General features: G+C 33.7%; 1 protein-coding gene across 2 annotated transcripts in view; it reads left to right on the top strand.

The window, feature by feature from the left end:
• Rnf146 (Ring finger protein 146) overlaps positions 1 to 13,368 on the top strand; it is a 96,332-nt gene extending 82,964 nt beyond the window's left edge. The window contains exons 6-7 of one of the 2 annotated variants that reach the window (XR_012721795.1): positions 11,970 to 12,141; positions 13,281 to 13,368. Coding sequence is in view for 1 of the 2 variants with exons in the window: in XM_075306343.1 (XP_075162458.1) it covers positions 11,970 to 12,088 (119 nt within the window). In the remaining variant the exon portion in view is untranslated. Of the gene's footprint in view, positions 1 to 11,969 lie in introns of both variants that reach the window. The other variant, XM_075306343.1, reaches the window with a different exon arrangement.
• Positions 13,369 to 23,565: the final 10,197 nt, after the last annotated feature.

A 23,565-nucleotide genomic window follows, 5' to 3' on the forward strand; every position in this document is an offset into this window, starting at 1 on the left:
TAATTTGCAATTCCGCGAATAGTTTGGTCTTCTTTCTGGTTGACTGTGTTAACACCTCCCTCGCTTAAATGAGGGACGTCCCCGGACTTCTTTAAATGGTCAATAACAACTGCAATATCATGTTGTCGTCGGGTTCTCTGGCGTTTCTGCCAATACTTACAGAGATCGCCGATATATCCCAAGTTGTTCATGTTAATTTTCTGTAAGTACGGCAAGCTCAATATTTCTTCGTGACCCGTTATGTTAAGGAACGATGACACCGCCGGTGCAGGAGATTTTTAAACGTAGCTCCTTAAATTCCGATATACGGAGTCGTTAATCTTTACCTCATCGTCGAATGTTATGAGGAATGTCCCATTTACTGGTCGTCCGGGAGCCACCGTGGTGCAATGGTTAGCATGCCCGCCTTGCATACACAAGGTCGTGGGTTCGATTCCTGCTACGACCGAACACCAAAAAGTTTTTCAGCGGTGGATTATCCCACCTCAGTAATGCTGGTGACATTTCTGAGGGTTTCAAAGCTTCTCTAAGTGGTTTCACTGCAATGTGGAACGCCGTACGGACTCGGCTATAAAAAGGAGGTCCCTTGTCATTGAGTTTAACATGGAATCGGGCAGCACTCAGTGATAAGAGAGAAGTTCGCCACTGTGGTATCACAATGGACTGAATAGTCTAAGTGAGCCTGATACATCGGGCTGCCACATAACCTAACCTAACCTAACCTTACTGGTCGTCCGTTGACGGTAACCCTTTCATCATTGATTACGATGACACCGTCGTCAATAATTGTTAACGGTTCGTGGTGACTTGGGCGAGTGGTGCAGTGTGCAATGCCTCCAGAATGAAGTTGTAGTGCGCAGGTTGTATTATTCAGTTTTCTACAAAAGGTTGTTGTAAGGGTAGCGCTGCAGTCTACTATTGGCATTACTTGATCATCGCAGTCAGCTATATTGTTGTTTTCAGCAAAGTTGAGAATAGTGCCGTTGTGTTCAACTGGGTGCAGGGTTATTCTTTTACAAACTAACGTAATCTTAGGATATTTGATTATAAAATGTAAAAAATTTTTGTTTAACAAAACTTTAATATTAGCCACTTCCATAAGGTCAGTGACAGTTATATTAGTAGAGCGTTCATTGATGTTTTCCAAATCGTTGGAGTCTAAAATTGCGGGATTAATAATTCCCAATTTTGAAAGAGTGACCGATAAAATTAGATTTTCAAGCTCAAGGATAACGATTCTATTTCTTGCAAGCAGGTTTTCATATAAATATTCCGTATCAATCTGTTTTGTTTTTTTTTTTCATTTCTTAAAAAATTATTTATTGTTTCCGTTAATTCGTTTATTTTTTCTTGTGTTTTAGTGTTAATTGTTATCTGCCTGTGTTCTGATTCTATGAGCTCTTTCTGAGTAAATTTTAATTTCTCAAAGTCGCCAAAGTCTGGCAACGACCTTTAACGCGGTACCCAGAAAATTTAGGCTTCTAGCATGCCTATGATGAATATTGATTGTTTCCAAGAGGGTCCACATGTGTCGTACATCTGAATCTAATAGCTGCTTCATGTGTGACCTGGGAAAATTACTTCTCATTTCTTCTGTTGCTTTTATAATCTCTGAATACATAGTTAAATTTGTTGAGTGTTTAAGGTATTCGAAATCCTCCCAAATTACGGCATATCCGTCCATAATTGGTATGTAGTTCGAGTTTGTGTAGTCTGTCATTTTCGCCGATGTAGACACGGCGAGAAAGAGCATTGTCAAGATCCTAATGAAAAGAAAATAAAATGAACTTAATGTTAATTACCTCAAATTATCTTTATGGACCACCCTCCCTTTTATTAAGACTGTGGTCCCAAGTCTGCTTCAACTGTTTCTTCTGTATACAGGCTCGTAATTTTATTTCCCAATCTCTTATTTGACCTCACGAGGACTTTGTCACCTACATTGAAAATTCTATTTTGTCGTGCCTGGTTTAGCCTTTGCAACTGAATATTCTGCGCATTTGTAATTTTTCCTTAATTTCTGTATTTAGTTCAGTGGTTAACGGATGAATTATATCAATGGGTCGTTTATCTGTTACTGAATGGATAGTTCTGTTATATTCTATGGCTGCAAGAAATATTAATTCCACTGTGCCTTCTATGTTTCTTTCGATCTTGAGACATCGTGCGATTTCTACCAAGGTGCCGTGAAATCTCTCTACCTGTCCATTTGAGCAACTATGAAGGGGTGGAGCATTAGAAATTTGTGCATTGAACTGGTTTTGTAAAAGTGATTTGATCGTTTCCGAATTAATAGATGGTTCATTGTCACAATATATTGTCTTTGTTCTCGAGTAGAAATTCATAAGTTGTAAGATGGCAACTTTCACGTCTATTATTGTTCTAGAAGCGATGTTTTGGACGATAGCAAATTTTGAGAATTTATCTATACAGGTGAGAAAGTATTTCTTGTCAGTTGAAAATATATCAATATGCAATATTTCACCCGTGTATGAAAGAATGGGCGTTTTACCAAGAATTTGCTTCTGCGGGTGTCGATCATATTTTGCTTTTTGACATATTTTACAGTTTGAAACGACCTCATTTGCAATGGTAGTCATTTTTGGGAAAAAAATAGTCCTGCAGAATTTGTTTTACATTTTCTTGTGCGGTTCTATGTGCTCTATTGTGTTCCAGGACTGTAATTTCTTTTTGTTCGTTTCTGTCGAAAATATCAGTTACCATGCGGTCGGTGTAACGGAATGTAGTTGCCGGGAACGCTTCTACCAATTTGTGTTGAATGAGTGCCAGTATTGACAAATCACAAAAAATCGCATTGACTACATCGATTTTGATAACATCAGATACTCTTTGAATAAGTGCCTCTCTATCTGAGAAATACACGAGATGTCTAGTTTTGTTTCCGCACATAATGATAGTTCTTACCGTGTCACTTCCGCTTTTTTCTATTACTATTTGGTTCCGAAAACAATTTACAGGTTTGTCTGTCTTTTCAATTGTGTAAGTGAGCGACAATTCACTGTGCACCGTAGCAATATCTGACTGTGTGTCCTCTTCTAAGGCATTAATATGCCGTCGGGACAACGCGTCAGCTACGTAGTTTTCTTTTCCGGGTTTGTAAAAAATGTTTGCATTGTGCTCGTCAATGAAAACCTTCCAACGTTTAATTTTAGCGTTCGGATTGCGATCCGAGACGGCAAATGTCAGAGGCTGGTGATTCGTGAAAATATTCAAATTTTTTACGCCATATAGATAATTTCTGAGATTCTTTAGGACCCAAACTATGGCCAATAGCTCTCTTTCGTTGGTTGCAAAAGTTAATTCCCGATCTTTTAGAGCCCTTGAATTCATGGTTATCGATTTTCCGCCTTGCGACAAGACTGCACCTAAACCTGCGGACGAAGCATCCGTTGTCAAGTCAAATGGTTTTTTGTAATCTGGGTATTGTAACATCACATTCTCAGATGAAAGTACTTCCTTAAGTTTTTCGAAAGCCTGACGCTGATTTTCGTCAAACTTGATCTGTATTTTTTTTGATTGCCCAGCGCTTGCCTTGCCATTTTCGCCTTTCAGGGTATCAGTTATAGGCTTTGCTATAGAAGCAAAGTCCTTAATGAAACACCTATAATAGCTTACTAGTCCAAGGAATGACCTGACCTTGAATAACGTAGTGGGTAACTCATAGTTACGAATGGCTTTTACCTTATCAGGGCATGTTCTTATGCCTCCACGTGAAGAACCCTAAATATTCAACGCTTTCCTTGAAAAATTTTGATTTTTCCCGCGATACCCTCATATTGGCTTCATACAACTTATCCAGAATCCATGCTATATGTTTTATGTGGTCATTCATGTTTTCCGAAAATATAATTACGTCATCGACGTAAACGTAACATGATTTCCCTATCTGTTCCCTGAGCACATCGTCGATTGTTCTTTGAAAAATACTGGGTGCATTCTTCAACCCAAAAGCAAGTCTGCAAAATCCATACTTTGCATTTCCCACTGAGAAGGCTGTTTTTTCCCTGTCATTTTCAGAGAGCAATATTTGATGAAAACCTGACTTTAAATCCAATGTAGTAAAGTATTTTGCCTTTCCTAAGTTTGCCAAAATGAAAACAACATTGGGAATGGGATATTTGTCGTCTATTGTCTTTTGATTGAGCTTTCTAAAGTCTATAACCAATCGTTTTTTTGTATTGCCCTGTTCATCAGTCCCTTTTTTATCTACAACCCATACGGGATTGTTATAAGGTGACCGAGAGGGTCGAATTATACCGGCTCTTAACATATCTTGTGTTTCCCAATGTACAAAATCCGATACCCCCATTGGGTATGGATACAATTTTGAATATATTGGTTCTTCATTTTCTGTACGAATAGTAGCTATGATATTGGTATTATATGGAAGAGTCTCGTCTGGTTCCGCGAAAACTCCCATTCGGCCTTCCAACATTCCCCTAAATTTTTCTTGGACAACTTGGGGCACCGTCTTCGACGTTTGTAAAATTTACGTTTGAACACTTAAAAAATTTGATAGCTTCTGAACCACTAGCAGTAATTAATTGTTTGTTTTTCAGGTCGAGTACACCGTCATTTTGTTTTAGTAGGTCGAGTCCAATTATCCCATCAAAGGTTATCAAGTTCGGCAATAAAAAGAAAATCGCTTTCCTACTAAAAATATTAATCAAACACTTTTTATCAATTTTATTAAACCCATGAATTGATTTCACGTTAAAAGGTCTATTCACGCTAATGACACCTTTCAATTCCTTCAATGGCTTAATATAATTTTTAGAGGCGATTGTTAAATTTAAAATTTTGATCCTTCCGACCATGATTCGGAAAACGTAAATTATTTTGTGTCTTAAAATGGTTAAAATGGGGTTTACTGAACTGAAGTGCGAAATTTGCACGAGTTTTATTAGCTTCTAGTTCCTGAGCTTTTGCCAATGCATCAGGCAAACTATTCGGTGAGACTGAAAATAAAATATCATTTAAGGGAGAATTCAAATACCCTGAGCGCGTATTGTCTGTTCCTGTTGTTCAGTTCCCTAGTTAGTTCAGAGTTCGTTCCGTGGGTCATTATCGTTTTGTTAATCAAGTCAGTTAATTTTTTATTTACTTCATTATAGTAAGTTATTAGTGATTGTTGTCCCTGTCTCATGATACTGAGTTCTTGTTCAATAAGATGCAAGGGTCTTTTATCTGCGTATGCGAAATCTAGTCGGCTAATGATTGCGTCAAAATTCAGTACAGTCCCGTGATTTGTCAGTGTGTCGTTAGCTTTATCTATTATCTTATTTCGAAGTATTGTCAAGGCAGAATAGTACCGTTTACTACCTCTTGTGTACAAATTCATAGAATGAGTTGCGGCCTCACGCCAGCTAACATACGAATGTTTACCGTCAAATGTCGGCATAGACTTTACGACATCTAATGGTTCGTCACAACGGATCACATTGTTAATTTTTTCCTCTTGAAACTCACTAGCTATATCGGACGATGTTAGTTGCCCTAAACATTTACTCAACTCCTCAATTTTGGCAAACAAAGGACTTGTTTGTGCCTTGATTAAAGCATTTACTTCTTCTGTTGTCGCCATGGTACGGGTGCTTAATGAACCGAATAATTGTGATAAATTATCAATTTCTGAATCCAGTTTTGGACATTTTTCAACAAATTAAACTCTTTTTATTCGCAACGATTTGATCGACAGAAAGTTTTATATTCAATACCAATATATTCTATAAAAGAATATGGCTTAACATTTATTTAACATAATTTCGCGCAAATTCAAAGATTATATAGTTTAATAAAATCAATATTTTAATATTTAAAACTTTCAAAAAAATCTGTATTTTTCTATAAAAAGATTTTAAAAGGTCTAAATAACTTAGTAGAATAATATTAATATAAATGATAAAATTCTTACTAGTTGTAGGTGGTAATGATGACGTCGTCTTGGTGGATGTTGATGGTGTTGTCGTCTTGGCTGCTGATGATGTTGTCGTCTTGGTTTTCTTCTCTTAGGCAAAGTATTTCTTGAAGATTTAATTTTAAGGTTTCATAGTACAGTACTTCTTGTAATTTTAAATTTAATTTTCAATGTTTCATCTTGTGAGATTCTTTGGCACAGTCATTAATTTGTAGAAATTTTATTCAATTTATTAGTGATTCACCTCACTGTCTTAGTTTTTCTTCTCTTGGAGAGAATACCCTTTTTTATTTTTTTCTCATTTTTGTTTTTAAAGGATACTTTTTTATAAAAATAATTCGCTTATTAAATTTTTTCTCTTTTTGTTTTTAAAGGATACTTTTTTATAAACATAATTCACTGCACTTAGAGTTTTTTTTTCTTCTCCTGTGGAGAATACTTATTAAAATTTTTTTCCTCTTTAAAGGATACTTTTTATTACTTTAGCACTTGGAAATCACCACCGAAGTCCTTACTTGTTTTTTTAGGACATACTATCCTATGGGCCATCCCGGTTGAGCCCCCAATTATAACATTCGGTCGTTTTTAGTTTAAAAAAATATAATTCTATTTATTATTCATTTTTCAACTTATGTTTTACAATGCAGGACTTAAACTGAATGCTTAATATCTACCACCATTACTTTTCATTTTTCAACATTATCGTAGACGCAATGTTAGTTAACTTATAAATATATATATATATATATATATATATATATATATATATATATATATATATATATATATATATATATATATATATATATATATATATATATATATATATATATATATATATATATATATATATATATATATATATATATATATATATATATATATATATATATATATAAATGGCCGGTTGATTTTCCTCCATTATCCAAACTGATTTCAACGTTTGATATCGTTGCTCCAGGAATTTCAGTGTTTCATCGATTGCTTGAATTTCAGTGTGTTTCCAAATCCAACTTTCTAAAAATAATATGTACAAGAATCGCCTATATTCATGACTTTGATGCCTTCAATGCACTCAATAGATTAATACTCGACGTTGATGATGAATTTATGTCCGGTTTGTCTAGCAGCTTGTCTAAATAATGCTTTCTTTTGCGGTATCTGTCGCCACGTTTCTAAAGTTGTTTCGTATTCGGTACTAGATAACGGCATGCTTTGGATCAGCTCTCCTTTCAATGCAGTTTTCAAACGAAAGAGTTTCTCTTCATCAGATGAACTCCCATCTTCGTGTATTAGAGTCCGGAATAGTCCATAGAACGTATTCCAGTCTTCCAGGCGTCCACTATATTTAGGAATTCTTATTTTTTCCAACTTGATGGACTTTTTCTCTGTTGGCTCTATCGACATAGATATTTTCATTATTCTCCCCTGCTTCTCGTTCAAATCAGAGACTGCCCATTGCTCCCATTGATCTTCGGTAAAATCGTTGACCTTTCCTTCTTTCACCATGTCCGTATGAATGTCACGTCTGGTGTTGGCTTTTACCTACATCTACGTTCTCTTCCCATTTACCATTGTCTAACAGCATCAGTAATTTCTCCTTCAGTTTCTGCGTGTTGTTGAACCCCTTCAACATGAAATATTGGTCGTTTTCGCATTCACCCTTTTTTCGGAGTGATTCATCATTCGCTTGGAATTTACTCCAAAGCTCCTCTACCGTTTTGATCGTGCCTGGTATCATCTGCATACGGTAACCTCTTCCTTCAGCTGTGTTAAGCATTTCTCGTAATTCGTTGAGGATTGTTTTTTGTGCGTTATACAATTCTTCACGGCTAGGCCTTTTATCGTAACTTCTTCTTTCCGTTATCGTTATATCGTAGTCTTGTCTCCTGGCTAGTACTTGTCGTCGTCGCTTGTTTTTTTCGGGTCTCCTGATTCGTCATTTTATTTGTGATTTTTCTTCCCCGTTCCTCTTTCCGCTTTGTAGTTGGCTAGATCGTTCTTCTCGTTGTCGCTTTCTTTTATTTTTTGTTGTAGTACGTTGTAGAATTTCTTCAGCTGGTTTTTATACCCTGATCCACACTGTGGAACAGGGTATTATAAGTTAGTGCATATGTTTTCTAAATGTTAAATGGACCAAAAATGTAAGACAAGTGATGTTTGAGAAATTCAAACACTACCTAATGTGTACAACTTCGAGTAAAAACAATTCGATAACGACTGCGGTGATCCGCGTAAACTACATAACGATGCCGAAGTACTCGGTTTCGACTGCGGTGATTTGGTCCCTGATTTTAATTAAGCTTCTTACCCATGGTGGGGGAGCTTAAATGTTTACGAAAGACCAAGTGTTTGCGATGGATAAAAACTCGTTGATTATTTTTTATACTAATTTATTCACCAAAAATATTCTTTTACGAGGGCAGTTCGGAAACTTCTTAGCCTAGCACAAAAAAAACTTTAGTGTTTTGGAAACTTCCATCTCTGTTATGAACACATGTTAAATTGTTTCGATCTGGCAACACCTTCAACACCTTCAAAAAAGACGCATCCGCAATTTTTTTACAATGGGAAAATTAAAAATGCGTGCTGTCATTAAATATTTACATAAAAAAAGGTTTATCGGGACAAGAAATTCATAATGATATGGTGAATGTGTTAGGTGAAAGTGCTCCTTCATATGCAACAGTAAAAAATTGGGTTACTGAATTTAAACGTGGTCGTACAAGCATTGAAGATGAACCATGTAGTGGACGTCCAAAAACAGCAACAACAACAGAAATTGTAGCCAAAGTGCATGATATGGTATTCAATGATCCGCGAATAGAAGTGCGTGAAATTGCTAATATCATGGGCATCTCAAATGATCGAGTCCATTTAATTTTGCATGAAGAACTACAGATGAAAAAGCTTTCCGCAAGATGGGTGCCGCATTTGTTAACAGTCGATCAAAAACGCATAAGAATGAACATTTCTCAGGCTTGTTTGGATCGTTTTAAACGAAATAAAATGGATTTTAAGCGTCGTTTCATAACTGTTGATGAGACATGGATCCACCACTATACTCCAGAGACAAAAGAACAATCCAGACAGTGGACTGAAGCTGGAGGAAGTGCCCCAAAGATGGCAAAAACAATTCAATCGGCTGGTAAGGTTATGGTTACGGGTGTTTGGGACTTCAAAGGTATTTTATTGATTGACTATCTGCAAAAGGGTAAAACAATAAATTCCGAGTACTACTGCAACCTTTTGGATCAATTAAATGTACAAATTCGAGAAAAAAAAGTCCTGGCTTACAACACAAAAAAATAATTGTTCATCAAGACAACGCACCAGCGCACAAGAGTGTTTTAACAATGGCTAAAATCAACGAATTAAAGTACGAGTTGCTTGACCACCCACCTTATTCTCCTGATTTAGCTCCCAGTGCCAGGGAGCCACCGTGGTGCAATGGTTAGCATGCCCGCCTTGCATACACAAGGTCGTGGGTTCGATTCCTGCTACGACCGAACACCAAAAAGTTTTTCAGCGGTGGATTATCCCACCTCAGTAATGCTGGTGACATTTCTGAGGGTTTCAAAACTTCTCTAAGTGGTTTCACTGGAATGTGGAACGCCGTTCGGACTCGGCTATAAAAAGGAGGTCCCTTGTCATTGAGCTTAACATGGAATCGGGCAGCACTCAGTGATAAGAGAGAAGTTCACCACTGTGGTATCACAATGGACTGAATAGTCAAAGTGAGCCTGATACATCGGGCTGCCACATAACCTAACCTAACCTAACCTAGCTCCCAGTGACTTTTACTTGTTCCCAAATCTAAAAAAATTCTTTGCTGGCAAGCGTTTTACCTCAAATGAAGATGCAATTACAGTTGTAAACCACTATTTTGAAGACCTTGAGGAAAACTATTTTAATCAAGGGATAGAATTGCTAGAAAAGCGTTGGACTAATGGTATTGAAGTTTCAGGAGATTATATTAAAAAATAAAAATATTTTTGAAAAACTAACTATTCTCTTTCATTGATAGGCTAAGAAATTTCCGAACCGCCCTCGTATACACTTACAAATCTATGATCTATGAAGCTAGCAAAAGAGAGCCGAAGAGAGAGATATATTAAATTTGACATCTGGCATCCGTTTGCTGGATAGGTTAGGTTAGGTGGCAGCCCGATGTATAAGGCCAGTGTTGCCAGGTATTTTTTGATTCTTCCCCCCAAATCTTAAGAAAAAAACCCCTAAATTGGTCTAGACTTTTTTCAAAAACCCCCAAAAATTTTAAGTATGTAAATAGTACAAAAAGAGACCCAAAATTTCGTAAAAAATTCCTGTAGTGATACACTTTAAAAATTAAATTTAACACAAATATATAAACTGAAAGAAGATTTTTTTCTGAGGAACAAAATTTTAGACAAAATAAGTTTTTTATTGCTAAAAATTTTCTTTCGAAGTAAATAAAAATCATTAGATAAAATCATTACACCACTTGTCACAAATTCGGGTTCGATTCCTGCTTCGACCGAACACCAAAAAGTTTTTCAGCGGTGGATTATCCCACCTCATTAATGCTGGTGACATTTCTGAGGTTTTCAAAGCTTCTCTAAGTGGTTGCACTGCATTGTGAAACGCCGTTCGGACTCGGCTATAAAAATGAGGTCCCTAAGTGAGTCTATGTGATCCTGATACATCGGGCAGCCACCTAACCTAACCTTGTTTTTAATAGTATCAAATATTAAAAATGCCCCTGCAACAGATGCGTTTAAACAAGAATGTCATTGTATACTTCCTTGTATTTAGAAATATGGGTTGACTTCCCTTATTTTTTTCTGAAAATTCAAGCCAGAATTGTTCCACATTTGATTGAGAATTGCTCCACTTTATAAGGTCTAAGATATATTTTTACCCCCAAAAATCCCCCCAAATAAATATTACCCCTAAAAATCCCCCTAAACGTGTAAAAAAACCCCTAAATTTGGGGGGAAAACCCCCAACATGGCAACACTGTATAAGGCTCACCAAAGATAATTGAGTATAACAAGATTGAGCATTGTGCTCTTATCAAGAGAAGACAAATGTCAAGGTGTAGAGGGCTATGAGAAAAAAATAGTTTTATTTGTCCATTTTTTCCAAAGCAGCTCTGCCCAAGAATAAATTTAGACGGCAATATTCACATAAAACCATAATGAATATTTGCTTTAAAATACACATACGTTTTATTTTAATTTTCTACAATCGTTTTGGTACTGCTTTTGTGGGTTTTTATTCAGAAATTTATGAAAAACACAAATGTTATGATATTTTCCGACGCAAACAGCAGTACATTTGAGAGACACGTCGACGCAAACTTTATGATATTTTGTTGGCAGAGTCCTCTGGTGCTTCAGTTTTGCTATGACAAGTCTGCATCTTCTTCTCAATTATCTTTGGGCTCACTTAGACTATTCAGTCGATTGTGATACCACATTGTTTAACTTCTCTCTCTCTCCGTTTGCTGGATATTTCTCCCCAGTTAAAACTTGTTTAATGAAGCTTTGAAGCTGACATTTAGTTATTGGAAAAAATTGCCTACTTTTTCTGTCAATTTCAGCACAGATCTCATTCCATTCTTGGTTTTTTTAATGCATACCAAAATTGTACTAACCAAAGGTTTATCTTTCGGTGAAATACTAATCAAAAAAATGAGATATTCCTTTTTCGCAGAAACGAATTTAGTGAAAAACCACTTTTAGACACTGGGGTGATTTTAATTGAATAAAAATAAAAGTAATCCATTTATTTAATTGAAAGAAAAAAGCATATAAATAATGAAATAGAAAAGTAAATTTGTATTGAGATTGTTCGTCGTTTAAAAGCTCGAGTCGACTTCAGGGTTGCCATCGCTCACCATTTTGCAGTATTGCCTACATAAGGAATAGCAGAAATTTTAGGACGGCTTTGGCATAGTTTTTTGTTTTCTTTGTTTTTTAATTTAACAAAATTAATTTCATCTTTCTTCATATCCCAAATTTTTCTTTTTTTCCCCCTCCTTTCACAGTTTTCTTCCTTGAGTATATCCATTCATATGACATAATTGAATCGGCCAAATATTCGCTTACCAAATATCTATATAAATTCTACGATTTTTATAAGATATTTGTATTGCCACGAATTTAGATTTTAAATCGAAACGACTGCAAGCAAACTATTCAATTGTGAAGAAAAAAATTGTAAGTTTTATTCTCAATTATTTGTTTTTGTGTATTGGATGTATTTTGTATATATTTCTTTTATAGTCTTTCTTACTTCTCTTACAAATTTCGGTCTTTGAACATTTATCTGTTAATATTTTTCAAATTTGTCTATTATTATTAAAAATTTCTACAATTGGTATGGGTCGGTTTCTCAGTCTCTAATTATTATTTATCACGGCAATGAAACAGTTGATGGCATATGTAAATGGAGAATGAGAAAACGATCACAAGACTGTTTAATCTTCTGAAATTGTTTGCCTGCTTTCGTACTCTAACAATTTACATTTTTTTTACATAAATTCCATTTTTTCTGTTCATTTAATCGCATTTACCATCATTCCTTTCATGATTCTTTGCATAACCGTCAGTAAATGTTTTGAAAATGGGTAAAAATATTTAACATATGTCAAACCAGTGATGAGTTTAAATATATAGGAAATCGTGGCAACACTGGTTCATCAACAGCCAAGAAATTAATTTAGCAATACACCGCTAGGTGTAACGTATTTCCGCTGCGAGTTTTGGTCTTATCTAAAAAAAGATCAAAATTTTAAATTTTCGCGGTTTGGTTTTTAAAATAATTAATTTTGAAGTAGATAAATTATCACGTTTTCATGTGAATGGTAAGATAAAAACATAAGAATTTTTTAACGTTTTTTCTCTCCTGTTTTCCACTTTGCATGATATTCACTGAGGGATTCTTGAGGTCATCAAACTTCTAAATAAATTACAGTGAAACCTCTGAGAGGTGGACATCCACGGTCTCCTAAATTTTGTCCACATTTGGGAGGTGTCCAGTTACGAGAGGTTAATTTTAATTTGTTTATATAGCAACCGCCACCAAACAACTATCCATATTTGGGAGGTGTCCGGTTATCAGAATGTCCAAGATTGAGAGGTTTCACTGTATATTATTAACTCCTTTTTTATCATACCATCTTACCCATATCTATCTGAACTAATATCCATCGTTGATTATATTGCATAATATGTCTATGTTTGTTTTAATTTTTAGATTTTAAGATAATTATCGTTATAAACATCAAAGCAATTGCTAATAATTTATTTATTTTTATTCTACTTTTTATTTCAATTTTTTTATTATTTCAATATAGGTTAAGACTAGAACTGTAATAATTTTGAGAAATAATATTTCAAAATATAATTTAATCTCCAAACTTAATTTAAGTTGGCAACATTTAATTGACTTATTCATTTTCAATCAGCATCAAATGCAATTTTTAATTTTCATATATAAAATAAATGATATGTTTACCCATTGTCTTTATCTATTATTTTAACATAGAAAATAAGAAAAGAAAATTAAGACACTAGAATGACAAAAAAAAATAATAATAAATAAATAAATATAAAAAAATAAAGAATTAAATATACTTACGTATTCATGCATTAATAAAGGATTACTAATACAGGTAATTGAAACCCATATTTGATGAAAACCCTAGATTTATTAATGAATCCCCTGAGTAGGGGTCACCAATTTGTGAGTTCACGTTTTGAATATTTTAAAAATCACATTTCTTTATTTCACTTTTAAAATGGATTGAAAATTCAAAATTTTATTTCTATAGAAAATTTAGTCAAAATTTTAATTCTATAAAAAATTTTCTCAAAATTTTTTTCTATAGAAAATTTTGTCAAAATTTTATTTCCATAGAAAATTTTGTGAAAACTTTATTTCTATAGAAATTTTTGTCAAAACTTTATTTCTATAGAAAATTTTATCAAAACTTTATTTTAATATAAAATTTTGTCAAAATTTTATTTCTATAGAAAATTTTGGCAAAATTTTTATTTCTATAGAAAACTTTGTCAAAATTTTATTTCTACAGAAAACATTGTCAATTTTTATTTCTATAAAAATTTTTTTCAAAGTTTTAATTCTATCGAAAATTTTCTCAAAATTTCATTTCCATAGAATATTTTGTGAAAATTTAATTTCTATAGAAAATTTTGCCAAAATTGTATTTCTATATAAAATTCTGTCAAAATTTTATTTCTATAGAAATCTTTGTCAAAATTTTATTTCTATAGAAAACATTGTCAAATTTTTTTTTCTATAAAAAATTTTTTCAAAATTTTAATTCTATCGAAAATTTTCTCAAAATTTAATTTCTATAGAATATTTTGTGAAAATTTAATTTCTATAGAAAATGTTGCCAAAATTGTATTTCTATATAAAATTCTGTCAAAATTTTATTTCTATAGAAGATTTTGTCAAAATTTGTTTTCTATAGAACATTTTGTCAAAAATTTATTTCTATAGAAATTTTTGTCACAAATTTATTTCTATAAAAGTTTTTGTCATAATTTTATTTCTATAAAAAAATTTTAATCCTATAGAAAATTTTGTCAAAAGTTTATTTATATGGAAAAATTTTTCAAAATTTTATTTCTATAGAAAATTTTGTCAAAATTTTATTTCTATAGAAAATTTTGTCAACATTTTATTTCTATAGAAAATTTTGTCAAAATTTAAGTTGAGATAAAAACAAAAAATATTATTGAAAAACAAGCCAATAATAAAAAACAAGACGAATGAAGTAAGAGGAAGCCAGATAAACCCATCTATTTCTATAGAAAATTTTGTTAAAATTTTATTTCTATAGAAAACTTTGTCAAATTTTTATTTCTATAGAAAATTTTGTTAAAATTTTAATTCTATCGAAAATTTTCTCAAAACTTTATTTCTATAGAATATTTTGTGAAAATTTAATTTCTATAAAAAATTGTATTTCTATAGAAAATTTTGTCAAAATTTTATTTCTATAGAAAACTTTGCCAAAATTTTATTTCTATAGAAGTTTTTGTCAAAATTTTAATCCTACAGAAAATTTTGTCAAAATTTTATTTCTATACAAAATTTTGTCAAAATTTTATTTCTATAGAAAATTTTGTCAAAATTTAAGCTGAGATAAAAACAACAAATATGATTGAAGAACAAACCAACAATAAAAAAAAAACAAAACGAATGAAGTAAGAGGAAGCAAGATAAACCCAGCCAACTGCACTAAAATCGATGATTTGACATTGGTAAAGGAAAAAAGAGATGTTTGTTCACAGATTTATTTAGGCAAAAATCATAAAACTTTTTTTCGGAAGGTTCAGGTGTAGTTCACTTTGGGTTTAGTGAACTACCCGAATTTATTCTGATACTGATGAGGTAATTCCGGAACGTGCGACCATCCAACCAAAAAAATAATTCTTTCCTCCCAAACGAAATTTTAGATAAACAAAGTTCGTTTCTCATTTGCTTTTCGCTGTAAGGAAGAAGAAAAGTATATACTTTTTGTGATAAACGTTTATTCTTTTCCAGGATGTAAAAACAATTTCATAAAGACAAACTCAAAAAAAAACATTGTTTTCTTGCTAAATGCATTCCCTCACATCTTTCTCACACCCACGAGGTTTTTTAGTTCTTTACACCTTTTCCTGTAATACCAACAATGTAGAAGAAATTATACGATTTTATAAATTTTTAAAATTTTTTACCTTTCGCCTGGACGGAGAATCGAACCGCGGCCCATGCACTTTGTAAGCCAACACACTAGTTACTGAGCTATGTACCTGTTATGGTCATCAATAGATAAATATCCATATAAGTTATATTTATATAGCATAGCTTGCGGCGCCTACGAACCGAATAAACAAAGTTTATTCAACAGAAACAAATATTTAGTTTGGCACCGTGGAGCAGTGGTTGCTACGTCCGACTTGCATGCCAAGGGTCGTGGGTTCGATCCCTGCTTCGACCAAAGTTTTTATACCCTCCATCATAGGATGGGGGTATATTAACTTTGTCATTCCGTTTGTAACACATCGAAATATTGCTCTAGGACCCCATAAAGTATATATATTCTGGGTCGTGGTGAAATTCTGAGTCGATCTAAGCATGTCCGTCCGTCCGTCCGTCCGTCTGTTGAAATCACGCTAACTTTCGAACGAAACAAGCTATCGACTTGAAACTTGGCACAAGTTGTTGTTATCGATGTAGGTTGGATGGTATTGAAAATGGGCCATATCGGTCCACTTTTACGTATAGCCCCCATATAAAGGGACCCTCAGATTTGGCTTGTGGAGCCTCTAACAGAAGCATATTTCATCCGATCCGGCTGAAATTTTGTATATGGTGTTGGTATATGGTCTCTAACAACCATGCAAAAATTGGTCCACATCGGTCCATAATTATATATAACCCACATATAAACCGATCCCCAGATTTGGCTTGCGGAGCCTCAAAGAGAAGCAAATTTCATCCGATCCTGCTGAAATTTGGTACATGATGTTGGTATATGGTCTCTAACAACCATGCAAAAATTGGTCCACATCGGTTCATAATTATATATAGCCCCCATATAAACCGATCCCCAGATTTGGCTTGCGAAGTTTCCAAGAGAAGCAAATTTCATCCAAGCCGGTTGTAATTTGGAACATGGTGTTAGTATATGATATTTAACAACCGTGCCAGAATTGGTCCATATCGGTCCATAGTTATATATAGCCCCCATATAAAACGTTCTCCAGATTTGACCTCCGGAGCCTCTTGGAGGAGCAAAATTCATCCGATCCGGTTCAAATTAGGAACGTGGTGTTAGTATATGGTCGCTAACAACCATATCAAAATTGGTCCAATTACACAAAAATTGGTCCATATCGGTTCATAATCATGGTTGCCACTAGAGCCAAAAATAATCTACCAAAGTTTTATTTCTATAAAAAATTTTTTCAAAATTTTATTTCTATAGAAAGTTTTGTCAAAATGTTATTTCTAGAGAAAATTTTGTTCAAATTTTATTCGGTTCATAATCATGGTTTCCACTCGAGCCACAAATAATCTACCAAGATTTTATTTCTATAGAAAATTTAGTCAAAAGTTTATTTCTATAGAAAATTTTGTTAAAATTTTATTTCTTTAGAAATTTTTGTCAAAATTTTCTTTCTATAGAATATTTTCTCAAAATTTTTATTTCTATAGAAAATTTTGTGAAAATTTTATTTCTATGGAAAATTTTGTTAAAATTTTATTTCTGTAGAAAATTTTGTCAAAATTTTATGTCTACTTTGTCAAACTGAATTATATACGTATTGGATCGATCTTTTTTGATTTAATATATACCACGTATGGACTTACATACAATTTAGTGTTAGGAGGTTTTAAGATACCTTGCCATCGGCAAGCGTTACCGCAACTTAAGTAATTCGATTGTGTATGGCAGTGTTTAGACGAAGTTTCTACGCAATCCATGATGGAGGGTACATAAGCTTCGGCCTGGCCGAACTTACGGCCGTATATACTTGTTTTTTTTTACATATATTCCAGATATGTTCGGAAGTTTCCGAAAAAATTTTCAACATTACATTGTAGTATATTAAATTTTGAACTGTAAAATTTGTCTTACTAAAGACCTAAAGTCAGAAAAGAACAGTGTTTGATATAAACGAAATGGACTGTGTTGTTGTTTCAAAAATAACTTTTTTTTATTGAAAAAATAAAAATTTTGTAACAAACGATTTTTTTTGGTGATAAAAGTTTAAAATTGTCGAAGCAATTCGAAAAACTCTAACAAAAAAAAAACGTTTTCGGTACACGTTTTCCAAACGTTTTTTTTTCTTTGCGTGTAGGGCTTTGCCCAAATAAATTTGACAAACATTCTTTTCCTCTGTTGGTTGAGCTACTCTTGTAGTTTAGTCAACGCAATGGTTCGAAGCTGAGATCAAAACAACAAATATGATTGAAGAACAAACCAACAATAAAAAACAAAATTTTATTTTTATATAGAAATTTTTGTCAAAATATTATTTCTATAGAAAATTTTCTCCAAAATTTTTTTTCTATAGAAAATTCTTTCAAAATTTTATTTCTGTAGTATATTTTGTCAAAATTCTACCATTTTTGAAAGAATTTTACCAAGTGTGGTAACCGTGATTAGAATAGATTTTTAGATAATTTGGCGACACGCCACTAACCGTCATGGTTCGCCTATCGTCTATCGCTATGGTTATATTTACATACTTACGATTCGTCCATAAAACGCATCAAACTCTTTTCTAGATACATTGGTAGATTTTATAATGCTAGGATTTTTAACGAGATTTTATTGAAATCCTCTGGGAGACAGCTGACTTCCCCGTTGTAAATCTACTGAATACAATCGAAATCTTTGAGCAAACTGAAAGAAGAATTTTCTTTTTTTCTGAAGAACGAAATTTAAGATAAGCAAAGTTTTCTTTTGACGCAAAAAAAAACTTTCAAAGTAAATTGAAAAATTTTAGAGACAAAATTTCTCTAAACAAAAATACTGTACACGAAAGGGGAATTTCGTTTGTCTAAAATTTCGTTCCGAAGGAAAGTAGTTTTTCTTTGGGTGTAGATTTACGTCATATTGCGAAAGGGCTATTACGGTCGTTTCTGCGAAAATTCCATATCACTCTCCAAAGGGCGTTTCAATGTCATCTAAGGAGATTGGATTAATTTTGGATATCTAACGTCTTCTATCATTATCGAATTGATAAATTTTCCAATCATGCGCTGGTTTCACGGTGTTGTATCTCCCCCCCTTCCTATGATGATGGTCATACTGAACAGCGGTTGCATTCATTTCTCTTCAACTATCCATCCATCCACATTCTTGCACTCTTGGAAAGTTGACATTAGAATTTAATGGCGCACTTGTGAGCATGCGTAAAGGCTTAAAGATGAGTCATCTTTGTTTACCCCTTAGCATTTTTTTAAGCGGGAATCAGGTTTAGACCACAATGCCGGCCTATTATGTTGCGTGTTCGTGCGCCCGTCCGTCCGTTTGTTTACCATCTACTACTAAAGGGTGATTCTTTTGAGGTTAGGATTTTCATGCATTAGTATTTGACAGATCACGTGGGATTTCAGACATGGTGTCAAAGAGAAAGATGCTCAGTATGCTTTGACATTTCATCATGAATAGACTTACTAACGAGCAACGCTTGCAAATCATTGAATTTTATTACCAAAATCAGTGGCAGAAAATCCGCTTTTTTATCGACAAATTTTGTTCAGCGATGAGGCTCATTTCTGGTTGAATGGCTACGTAAATAAGCAAAATTGCCGCATTTGGAGTGAAGAGCAACCAGAAGCCGTTCAAGAACTGCCCATGCATCCCGAAAAATGCACTGTTTGGTGTGGTTTGTACGCTGGTGGAATCATTGGACCGTATTTTTTCAAAGATGCTGTTGGACGCAACGTTACGGTGAATGGCGATCGCTATCGTTCGATGCTAACAAACTTTTTGTTGCCAAAAATGGAAGAACTGAACTTGGTTGACATGTGGTTTCAACAAGATGGCGCTACATGCCACACAGCTCGCGATTCTATGGCCATTTTGAGGGAAAACTTCGGAGAACAATTCATCTCAAGAAATGGACCGGTAAGTTGGCCACCAAGATCATGCGATTTGACGCCTTTAGACTATTTTTTGTGGGGCTACGTCAAGTCTAAAGTCTACAGAAATAAGCCAGCAACTATTCCAGCTTTGGAAGACAACATTTCCGAAGAAATTCGGGCTATTCCGGCCGAAATGCTCGAAAAAGTTGCCCAAAATTGGACTTTCCGAATGGACAACCTAAGACGCAGCCGCGGTCAACATTTAAATGAAATTATCTTCAAAAAGTAAATGTCATGGACCAATCTAACGTTTCAAATAAAGAACCGATGAGATTTTGCAAATTGTATGCGTTTTTAAAAAAAAAAAGTTATCAAGCTCTTAACAAATCACCCTTTACTTGTATATTTACCTGTTGGCCAAAGGTAATGCCAGCGATTTTTGTTTATCAATATGGCTGTGTAAGAGCATCAACGATTAAATGCATTGCAAGATTGTCATATTGGGACAACGTTGGTCGAATATTAATGGTGCTATGGTATTAAGAAAAACAAGTAAAGGGTGATTTTTTAGCCAGTGTCATTTTGACATCACTGTTTTAAATAAAAAATAAATTTTTTCTAAATTTAAACCAGGGATCCGGAGCGGTCCATTTTTTTCGCTCCGCTCCGCTCCCGCTCCGGAGAAAAAAAAACCGCTCCGCTCCTCGCTCCGCTCCGAGAAAAAAAAAATCGCTCCGCTCCGCTCCACGCTCCGCTCCGCTCCTCTTCGAGAAAATTATAGTACAAACATTGTATTATTTGTTCAATTGAGTTTTATTTAATTTAGAAAAATCGGGCGGTACATATATGGGAGCTATAGCTAAATCTGAACCGATTTCGATGATTTTTTGCACATATAGTTAGTGCTATAGAAGATTACATTTCGCCAACTTTGAGTAAGATCGGTTGATAAATAAGGGTTTTATGACCTAATTTGACAAAATCGGGCGATACATATATATGGGACGTATATCTAAATCTGAACCGATTTCGATGAAATTTTCAGACTTAAAGGGTGATACAGAAGATTATTTTGTGCTAAATTTGACGACGATCGGTTAGTAAAAAAAGTGCAACGTGACCCCATTCGTCGAAATCGGGCAATACATATATATATATATATATATATATATATATATATATATATATATATATATATATATATATATATATATATATATATATATATATATATATATATATATATATATATATATATATATATATATATATATATATATATATATATATATATATATATATATATATATATATATATATATATATATATATATCTAAATTTGATCCGATTTCTTCCAAATTCAATAACGTTCGTCCTTGTGCCCAAAAAAACTCCCTGTACCAAATTTCATCAAAATCGGTTAATAATTGCGACCGAAATCCTGTGAACAACAAATACATGGACAGGCGGATGGGTGGACGGACGGACGCCAAGCGCTAGATCGACTCAGGTGGTGGTTCTGAGTCGATCGGTATATATTTTATGGGGTCTAAAATCAATATTTCTTGTAGGCACATTTTTTGGCAGATCAAACTTATTATTCCCTAACCACTATGTGGTTTAGTGTATAATGAGTTTAAAACAATGTGTTGAAATATTTTATTAATTTTGAAGATTTTTTCAGAAATATTAAATCCATTTTGACTTCATTAAAACGAAATTTGCATTCATGTTAGGATACACATTTTTATGTCGAATCACTTAGCTATAAGGCAAACAGACTTCATTGAAAAGTTTAGAGACTTTTAGACAAGGAAAAACTTTTTTTCAGAGAAATACGTCTTCTATTCTAAGCAAAATTCGTATTCGTATTTTAAGCATGTGAAATATTTGGCCTCCCGACAATATTCTTTGCGGTGCACCATCTACTATTTAATATGTGATAGAAACCAAATTTATGAAAATTGACCAAAATTGACCAAATTCTGTTTGGTCTGACCATCGGAGCAAATTTAAAAATTAGAAATCTTTTGGACCAATTTTGGTCCGATCGGACCAAAACGGCAACGCTGATTGGAATTGAAAGTATATACACAGAGTAGAAGTAACTACTCTCCGAAAGTTATTTTTGTTTTGCAACAGACGTAGAGAAGAGGTTTTGTTATATTTGTAATGTGTGTGTGTATGTTTATGTTTGCAACAACCTCCATCGACATCAGTCCGTGGTATACCTACGAATATTCTTACTCAGATCTAGTGTTACCTAATTTCGCTTTTTTCCCCTTTATTGTATAATAAATGTATATGCGCACATTTTTCAACCAAAATTGAAACTATCCATAGTTTTAATTAAATTTTCGAGAACTAATATCAGAAATAAGAGAATGCTAGGATATAGTACAATAGTAAAGCAAATGTGAATGAAAACAAGTAAGTAAAGTAGAAAGTCGGGCGGGGCCGACTATATCATACCCTAAACCACCATTACAGAATTAGTAATCATAAGCATTTGTACACACAGAAAACAGATTGGTTGGATAACGTTTGCAGTAATTAATATTCGACACGCAGAACATAATATAAGTTGTCTCAATAGTTTCCCAGTATTGTAGAATATTTTTTGTCCCCTACAACCATTTGGTGAAAATTCCAATAAGTTTTCTTGTGTGTTGCAAGATAAATAGTTGTGGCAACCAAATGTCTCTTCTATGAAAAATATTTCCTGACATCGGTACATACGACCTACCGTAAAGAAATTTCTCAACTGTTATTTAGTAATCATCACTCACATTTGGTAACCACAGCCGAATTCGATTTGAATAATTTTTCAAATGTCAATGTCATCATTGTTAAATTCGTTATATTTTGTATTATTAAATCCATAACATGTGAACATGGATTTCAATTCAAAACCAGTACATATGGTGGAAAATACTGCCAAGATGTAAAACCTCCATGGGCCGCATACAAGGTATTATCTTCAAAAGCTCGCAATGGACTGAAACCGAATAACAAACAATGATTTGTAGCTGAACTGTTTATGCTTAAGGATCAATGAAATCATCAAATGCGGCCTGAGGAAATCAAGTTTAGTTTTTGGACCGTAAAGCATACTACGGTGGATTATGGGCGCTAACTTGATTCGGATTTTATTTTGAAGGCGTTTTAAAGGCTATATCATTCGTTGAACTGTTCATCAAATGTTTCATTGAGGAGGTGTTTGTGTCATGGGTAATGATGAAAAGTCAAAGATTTTCGTTCGCAAATTTCAATCTCTTGTGGCATATGTACTTCCCTTGGGCCGGGTATGCCGTCTAACATATAATTATTTTGTGTGCTTCTGTATTATGCTCTAAATAATAATAAGCCTATAATTTGTAATTTAATAAAATATATGTATCTACTTTTCAATTCGATAGGGTGTATTAATGTGGTTGGGTGGTACAATCGAATAACGAAGTCACCCATAACCTCTTTCATCGGCTGACACAACCAACACCAGAAGTGGTATTAGTCGCATCTCCCATCATTCGATTGTGTCGACCCAATTAGTTAGGTGACACAACTGCCAACAGATAGTTGCTGCAACTTCCAAAATGAGGTTGGCAATAAATTCGATTATCACAACCAATCTGTATTCTCTGTGTAGGGTAACATATAGGTCTGGGAGATAAACCGCAGTTACATATTTAAGAAAATTAAGAGGTACATGTCTATGGGTGCTTTGTGTCAATCTGACTATAGCTCATAGTCAATGTTGCCAGGGAAAATGTTCGGTTTACCCTACAAGGACAACAAAAGTTCCCTACTTTCCCATACATTCCCAAACAATTTTCCCTACTATATTTTTCGTTAAATTTAAAAAATTTTACAAAACAAAAATGGTTCTAAGTACTTTATTATCTTAAAACATGAACATGCAACGTATATAACTTAGAATATAAATTTGTATTACCACCACGGTTGCCACAGTTGGTAGAATTCTACCCAAATTAGTAACCTTTTTTGTTAAATCTCTATA

Source organism: Haematobia irritans, chromosome 4, assembly GCF_050003625.1.
Source record: "Haematobia irritans isolate KBUSLIRL chromosome 4, ASM5000362v1, whole genome shotgun sequence".
In the NCBI taxonomy this organism is placed as follows: domain Eukaryota; kingdom Metazoa; phylum Arthropoda; class Insecta; order Diptera; family Muscidae; genus Haematobia; species Haematobia irritans.